At 32.9% G+C, this 8,776-nt stretch overlaps 1 protein-coding gene across 1 annotated transcript; it reads left to right on the top strand.

Annotated features, from left to right (window-relative positions):
- Positions 1 to 1,889: 1,889 nt before the first annotated feature.
- On the top strand, positions 1,890 to 5,091 carry LOC112004360 (membrane steroid-binding protein 2). The gene is made up of 2 exons (XM_024036590.2): positions 1,890 to 2,478; positions 4,457 to 5,091. The coding sequence occupies exons 1-2, from the start codon at positions 2,000 to 2,002 to the stop codon at positions 4,803 to 4,805; spliced, it is 828 nt and encodes a 275-aa protein (XP_023892358.2). The 5' UTR covers positions 1,890 to 1,999; the 3' UTR covers positions 4,806 to 5,091.
- Positions 5,092 to 8,776: the final 3,685 nt, after the last annotated feature.

Raw genomic sequence — 8,776 nt, 5'->3', positions numbered from 1 at the left:
TTTGACAAACGAGGTATCTATTTGACTATTCCCTCGGTTATATACAATCTTTCATAGGAACCACATAGCGAACAACAACTTTTTGGTGATAGAAATATTAATTTTTTTTAAAAGGCTTAGTGAGTGTTAAGAAGAATAGGAAAAATATATACTTCATTTTTAAAATTAAGAAAAAGGATGCTATTCAAACAATTTTAATCCCTTCCCAGCTATCTATAATCCCCCTTCCCCTTAATATTAGGTAACAAAAATGTCTAAAGAATATCAGTGAATTACTTTCATTTATTCCCCAAAAAATAAAAACCACATTAAATTAAAAATGTAATTGCAAATTTGCAATAGTTGGAACTTGGAAGAAGAAGAAGACAAATGAAATCGGCAGTCTCTGTCTCCATCTCTAGTTTGTCGTTGGATCTTATGGAACCTTCAAAAACAAACATAAAAATGAAATTCAAATTAATAAATGTAAGTATTAAAATAGGTTATATACTTATACTACAAATCACGTCCTTTAATTTTTTTAAATATACATTCTTTAACTTTAACCTTTTTTTAAAATTTTTTTTTAAAAAAACGTTAACTTGTTTTTAAGTCTCTCTTTTTTTTCTTTTTTTTTTTCTTTTTTTTTAATCATTTAATTTATATTCATTTGTAATGTAGTCATTTTATTCACTTTCATTCAATTTGTAGCGATAAATCTACCAAAATAGATTATTTTAGAAAGTAAAAATACTAAAACTGGTTTCAAGATTAGACATACTGATTAAATTAAAAACATGTTCAACATAAAAGGCAGAAAAAAACTAGAATGATTGAATTAAAAAGAATTTTATTTATCAGACAAAATTAAAAAATAAAGTATAATTTGTACAATATTAGCTTATTATAATTAGTAAATCTTAATAGTTAGCTCTAATGCTTCATATAATTCATGAATTTTTAGGTTTACATATCTTACCTAACATCTTATTCGAACAAGGAAAAAAAAAATCTTACCTAACATGTTGAAGTCAGCATTAATTTTTATCCAACTATGAGAGCAAAAATTATATATTGTACTGGGCATATATGCCAGATTTCTCACAGACAAGTGGACCCCACACACTGTGAGACCCACCAGTGTGTGAGTGACCTGGCATATATGCCAGGGATACCATATACTAGCTCAAGTGAGAGAGGTTGAAAGTTGGATCACACACTACACATTCTAGTAACTTCTTTATATAAAAAAAAAAAAAATCATATAACTTATTTGATTAATAAGTAAAATTTTAAGTATAGTTTTGTAGGTACCACGGTAATCTGTACTGTAACTTAAATTCTCAGATTAAATTTTATAATATATAGTTATATTAACCAATAAATTTAATTATCCTAGAAAGAAAATAAGTTGTTGATTTTAATTGTAAGCAAAACAATTAAAAAATTGTACCTAATTTTTGTTTTAAAAAAGTGACTTATTATTATTACTAGTATATAACTTGTGTATATGAATAGTACAATTAAAAACAATTACAATTACATATATATGGATTCAAATTATACATAGTGTAAGAGTTATACATTTTTTAAGTCATAGATAAATACATTAGTTTTATTTATTTATTAGATATAGACATGCCTTTATCCCTTTTTTTTTATTAAATTTTCTTATGATTTATTTATATTAGATTCATCTTTTGCATAATATTAACTCACCTAACAGAATAGGTGCAAAATTATACAATAATTAAAATTCAATTTAAAATCTAATTTTATTTTCTAAAGGATTTCAATTTATATATATGAGCTCATTGCTCACCAAACTATAGGGAGAAAAAAAAAAAACAAAAAAGTTTGGAAATTTGGACCAAATTCCCCCAAAAGACTATGAGTTGATAATACCTATAAAAGATCTCACCTTTCATCTCCCTTACTTTCTCTTGCATTTTTCATTCACCGAAAATCAAAGCCAAAGCCAAAACCAAAACAAACAAAAACTAATGGCTCTGCAGCAGCTATGGGAGGCACTGAAGGAAGCGATCCCAGTGTACACGGGCCTCTCTCCAGCGACCTTTTTCACTGTTCTTGCTCTGGCGTTGGCTGTGTACCACGTGGCTTCCGGTCTTACTTTCTCTTGCATTTTTCATTCACCGAAAATCAAAGCCAAAGCCAAAACCAAAACAAACAAAAACTAATGGCTCTGCAGCAGCTATGGGAGGCACTGAAGGAAGCGATCCCAGTGTACACGGGCCTCTCTCCAGCGACCTTTTTCACTGTTCTTGCTCTGGCGTTGGCTGTGTACCACGTGGCTTCCGGTCTGTTCGGGTCCTCCGATCAGCGGCCGAGGGTGCGCGAGGAGGAGAGTCAGCCACTCCCTCCGCCGGTCCAGCTCGGAGAGATCACCGAGGAGGAGCTCAAACAGTACGATGGTACTGATCCTAAAAAGCCTTTGCTCATGGCCATCAAGGGCCAGATCTACGATGTCTCTCTCAGCAGGTTTTGTTTCATTATCATAATACTTTGGTTTTTTTTTTTTTTTTTTGGCTTTCTGGGTTTTTGGGTTTTTTTAATGATGTTTTGTGTAACTGATTGTATGTTAGCTGGTACTGGTAGGTGATGAATTTTTTTGAAAAGATTGGATTTTTGGCTTTCTGGGTTTTCTTTGGGGGTGTAGGAGTGGTTTTAGCATCTGGGTTTTGTGTAATAAATGGTATATTAGCTGGTAGGTGATGAATTTTTGAGAGTGGCTTTGGTTTTTGGAATTCTGGGTATGTGAAAATTATTGAGCTTTTGGGCGGATTTTTACTTTTTAGGATTTCTATGGGGGGTTTTTGGGTATCTGAAAATTGTTGAACGTTTTAGGATTTTTAGATTTTCTTTTTGGGGTCAACGGAATGCTTTGGCATCTGGGTATGTGAGATTTTATGTCTTTATGGTGTGTTTGAGGGTAAAAGTGTTGTACTTCCTTTTTCATGTTCAGCGTTTTTTTTATTTTCTCTCTCACACACAAAAGAGATTTTTTGGGTTTTGTTTGGTGTTTTTATTGATGTATTGCTTTCTGGGTTGTAAATAAAGGTCCTACGAGTCATCCACAAAGTTTCCACTTTTACGGTTTTAGGGAGCTGATTGGTAAGCAGCCTTGCACCGACCTTTTTTATCCCCAAAAAAATATATGGGAGAGGTTTGTTTCCGAACTTGAACTTGCGACTTGTTCCTTTTGGTGGAAGGCACTTGGCATCGACCTCTAGGTTTTAAATGATTCCATAATTTTTTTTCAAGGACTTCTCTATAGCCTTGTGATACTTTCTATAAGCACTCTTGCTGGTTGTTGTCTACGGAAGAAAAAGGCTTTTTCGAAATTGTGTAATTTGAGCTCAATGCCCATCTCTTTATATGATTAACAATATGTATAACATAGAAGGGGAGTACTTGCGACCAAGTGTGTTTATAGTTTGATTCAGCAAACTCGATGAGATAATACTAATAGTCTCTGTAGTCTAGGATGAATCTCATAGCTTAAAAATATGTATATTAGAACTTTCGTGGTGATGCCTAAGCAAGTGGTGGATCTGCTAGCTTGTTTGAATAGAGGTGTGGGCAGGTGTTGGACAGCAGTTATTTGGGAAGCAATTCCACAATGCATAATGTGGACTACTTGGCGAGAACAGAATCTCAGAACTTTCAAGGGGGAGGAACATTACATCATTGAACTGAATCAGTTTTTCTTGCTTACTCTGTTTGATTGGATGACTGCAATGACCGGTCTTTTTATCCCCTCTTTTTTTGAGTTTTTATAGTTGTGTACTTTTGCTTAATGTTTTGTTTCCTTTAGTACACATCCTGTGTACCATAGGAAGGAACAGATTGTATGCTTCTTATCTTCTATTAATAAAGTTCTTTACCTATAAAAATTAATTTAAAAAATATATATATTAGAAGGAAAGTACTTGCAACAAAGTGTGTTCATGGTTCAGTACAGCAAACTAGACGAGAGAGTAATCTGTAGTCTATTATGAACCTCATAGCTTAATTTGGACTAACCTAAAAGGTTGGGAGTAATCTGTAGTCTATTGTGTGTGTTTTCCCGACTCTCCTTGTTCTAGGTATGAGGCTAACCATATATAGTTGGCCTTGTGTTCACCTTATTTGTCTGCTTTTCCTACATGCTTTGTTTATATTCACTTACAATTCACCTGTTATTTTCATGTGAAGTTAGATTCTTTGGAGTGAATATTCATTCTAGGTAATGCCATGACCTACTATAAGCCTTAGTATGGGGTAATTTTTAAGCAACTAGAATGAATTGCTTGTTTTCATTGGTTGTTTATATGGTCATTGTGGGACTTTTTTAATTTTCTTTATTGGCATAAAATATTGTTTTCATGACTATATTGTTGTATGTCATACGATTTTGGGAGTCCTCTTTTCTGTGTGATTTCTAATTTGATTGCATTTAAACCCATCTTCCTGGCAGAATGTTTTATGGACCAGGTGGTCCTTATGCACTGTTTGCTGGAAAGGATGCTAGCAGAGCTCTTGCAAAGATGTCTTTTGAAGATAAAGATCTGACCGGGGATGTATCTGGTCTTGGTCCATTTGAACTTGAGGCTTTGCAGGACTGGGAATACAAGTTTATGAGTAAGTATGTTAAGGTAGGAACCGTCAAGAAGTCTGTTCCAGAAACTGGTGATGGGGCACCCACCAGTGAACCTACAGAATCTACAGACCGTGATGTTGTTAAACCTGCTGAAGATGGTCCATCAGAAACCGCAGCTGTTAAAACCGAGGAAACCCCTTCTGGTGCTGATGTTGCAAAAGAGTAAAGGTGGAGTATTTCAAGCGCCAATAATGCAAACTTTTGTAAACAATTTCTAATGGAGACACTGAACGAGGGTAATATTGGGTGCGTGTATTTCATCAATCATGTTATACTCATAAGGATATGGTTAAGATTGTAGTGTAGGATACCCTACTTATGAACGAACATGTTTGTAGTTTGTTAAATAATGTGTTGGGGTTTCAGAGCTGCATCATTCAGTGTATTCAATTTGGTTAAGAGTAATAGCATACATTAATCAAATATATGGAGTCCCCTTTTTTGCTCCTCAACGTGCAATATTAGAGTACACGCAACTTAGTTGTATTCGGATCCTTCTCAATCCAAAAATATAAACAAATAAATAAATAAAAGTAAAAAAATCCTCCATTTTTATAAGATAATGATGAAAATTTGTAGGGAAATAATACGTTCACAATATTTTTACAATAAATTTTAAGTGAAAGGTTGTTACTAGTTGTTATTATTAGGGTAAAAAAGTAATCTTAATGTTAGGTTTAAATTTAAACCAATAAGATTTGTTGCATATTTAAATTTAAATAAATAATAATTAATTATTTATGATTTATTATAAAAATATTGTGAATGTAGCATCTTTCATATTTGCATAATTTGTATATTTAATACATGAGATAATTATTACCCCTTTATCTCATTACCCGAAAGAGGATAATGAGGTGACTCTTGAAAAGCATATTTCCGAAAGTATTTTATTCATTGGCTCTGGTTGTCGAATACAAATTGTAATCTGGGCTAGGCTAGGCCTACAGGTAGGAAAATTTGGAGGTTTCTCAATTCTTAATGAGTTCTGGACAGCGAATTGTCATTTTTCTCAATCTAGGCCATAGTATTTGTGGTCTGCCAATCCTTGTTTTGATGCCTTGAATCAAAGTGGGTCCAATGTTGTGTGATTCATATCTAAAGCATGAAAAATGAACATAACTTGTCGCCAAGTTAGCACCTCATACTACCCAAAAATTACTGCATTACAAGTAAGGACTAATGTAGTGTAAAGTTTCCTACTTACCCCATAATATATATTGACCATTATTTGCAAGAACGCCTCCAAAGTTGAAAAGCTAATAAGTGGTTACAACTTACAAGTACATAAATATAAAACCAATTTGGTGTAGCAGCCCTAGGGGTCTGCATATTGACAACTTCATTTTTTATTCTCAGGCAAGCTCAGTGCAGCTCAGAGATATTCCCATTCTCATTGAAACGATTTAAATAAATTTATATGTAAAGTAATCATATTTGGTTTTCCATATCTAGTTTTAGTCAAAGACTCAAAGTAAGATTTAATTTTTTATAATTTGTATTGAAAAACAAATAATAATGCATATATTGAGCAACTATAAAGCATTTTTTTTGTAATAGAAACAAATTAAATTATATATTTTACTTTGTTATCTTTTGTAGTAGACTTAAGACACGTTGTTACATCCTCCGCAACACTTAAAAATGGTGAAAATTATTCAATGCTCTATGAACAATATTTTTTCATTCTTCATAAAGATGAATTCTACTATAATTTTAATTTAATTACAAGAATCCAATATTATGTGAGTAGATGGAACATTGTTTCTAGAATATTGAATAATTGCATTATAAATGGTGTTATTCCCACGAGAGTACCCGGGTGGTAGATTTATTAGTATAGGATGTGAGGTAAATCTAGAGGTCTCAAATTCAATCTAGCACACTATCGATCTATTGGGATTTTCGAGATGCCTTATGGTGCGGTGCTAATAACAAGATTGGACATTACTTAAATTAAGTAATAAGAGTAAACCTATTTTCACATCATAAATAGTTGCTTTCACATTATCTATTCTCCTAGGATATCTATTACCATAGACTCACTCTAAGAGAAATTACTGAAGAAACCAATTGAAATAATTGTTTTCCCTATGTTCAGATGAACATGAACCCAAGGGTCATGGTTGCTATCAGTTTAATAATAGAGCATGGCATTTTTGTCTATAGTTGACTTTAATAATAAACCCATTTTGGCACTAATCTCGTTTAGCACATGATAGGTTTTGACTGACATATGGTCTTCTTTATTTTGTGAAAAATATTTTCTAATTTTTAATATAATACTAGTACTTTTTTTAATACAAATATAATACTAGTACTAATATCTGGAAATTCAAGAGAAAATTCTTATAAAAGTTTTTTCTTTTTTTGAGAGAGTTTCAACTTATGGCATCTACTCTTGAAGATAGCTCTTTATTATCAGGCCAAGACACCAATCAGTTTTTGGTGTAGGCGGGGATTAAATCCTAAATCTCTTATTCAACTATCAAAGATTTTACCAGTTGAGCTAATTGGAACTCACACTCTTATACAAGCTTTTAATGTCCTTCAAAAAATATTGTTTTCTACTCATTCTCTCTCTCATAGAAAATTTGGCACATAACCTCTTTTATAATTCCTTTATATGGTTGGATTTAACATTGATCTATCCAGTCATGAGATTGAAATTAATTGAGGCACCTAAGAGACTATCAATTGAATTTAAGTTTTATCATAACCTTTAAAATTCTTCAACTCTGCTGGCTTTTAAGTCTATCAAATTTAACTGGATGAAATCATATTATTGTGCAACATAAGGATTAGGAGCTAATATTTTAATCTAATATCAAAACTCGATTTGTGCCTACCTAGAGCATATTCTCATAAATTCACATGGTCAAATCTCTCTTTTATTATTGCTAATATTTTTTGGTTACTGTGCAACCTAAGGATCAGTAACTAGTGTTTCAATTTCATGCCAAAACCTGGTTGGTCATATTCGTATGCTCAGAAATTCACAGTCTAGACTTTGTTTTTAATTTTTTTTTAATAGGAACAAGTGAGGATGAAGGATTTGAAATCAACTTCAGACAAAACATCTAAACTACAAAGCTCTTTGTGTGCGTTTGACATCAGCTTATTTGATTTTTTGATGAAAATCATGAACTATAATTATTATATTGCACTAGTAAGAGAATCGAGGAGCACCAAATTAGAGACAAATGTTGGCATGGAGATTCCAAGCCACCATATTAAATAGATAACTTGTATTGTAGGTAAGTTTTGTCACCTCTAGGCTCCAAATCAGTGTTGAACCAAACCCTGCATCGCTAGCACGGCATGGTCTAACACAGCTTGATTATCATTGGACCACAAGGCCAGGTACAGTTTCTTAAGTTGCACATTTCACTTTCTAAGGCTGGCAATTGAGTTGGCCCACTGGAGACACTGAGATATCGTTTCAGACTTTCAGTACATATTTTGTACTGCTTAATTAATTGCCTTGGTCCCCTTAACAACTGCCTTGTGAGTTTAGTGATTAGAACCAAACCCTATACTTTGAGATAATAGCATTCCAACACATGCCTGACCGACTAAAGCACACTCTGGAGCCAGACATTTCACATTTTTAGTGGTGATGAATCAGGAAGTGGTGGAATGGACAAAAAAATGTTCAAAGATGTATAGGGCCCTGCTAGCACGTGTCAGCAAAAACTTGTTGCAACATGACAATAAGCAAGACAAAAAATTTCATTATTCTTCTTTTTCACATCTATTAAGATTACATGGTGTAATTGGTGTTTATAAAAGAGGTGTAAATAGCAGGTTCACATGAAAGTAATCTTGTTCCAATCACAACTTACTACGCCAACACTAGTGAAAAAAGATTGTAAATTTTTACGTGTCCCTGGCTTTACAAACTTATAAGTCTTGGTAATCCAACTCTGTCAGATTTGACTCACATTAGTACATTAGACCATGGTACACCAAACCAGATAGCTCCAATATCAGTTTCATGTTTATTATGACAACATCCTAATTCACTTTTTTCCCCTATCATATGAAAATTAATCTCTTATTAGTTCTGAAGGCATAAATGATAATCAACTAAATTAGGTAGGCCTAATAATTATAAGAAAGTGGGTGTATATGTCC

The sequence above is a fragment of the Quercus suber genome, unplaced genomic scaffold (genome assembly GCF_002906115.3).
Source record: "Quercus suber isolate HL8 unplaced genomic scaffold, Cork oak 2.0 scaffold_1250, whole genome shotgun sequence".
Lineage (NCBI taxonomy): Eukaryota > Viridiplantae > Streptophyta > Magnoliopsida > Fagales > Fagaceae > Quercus > Quercus suber.
This window is presented reverse-complemented; position numbering and strand designations above follow the sequence as displayed.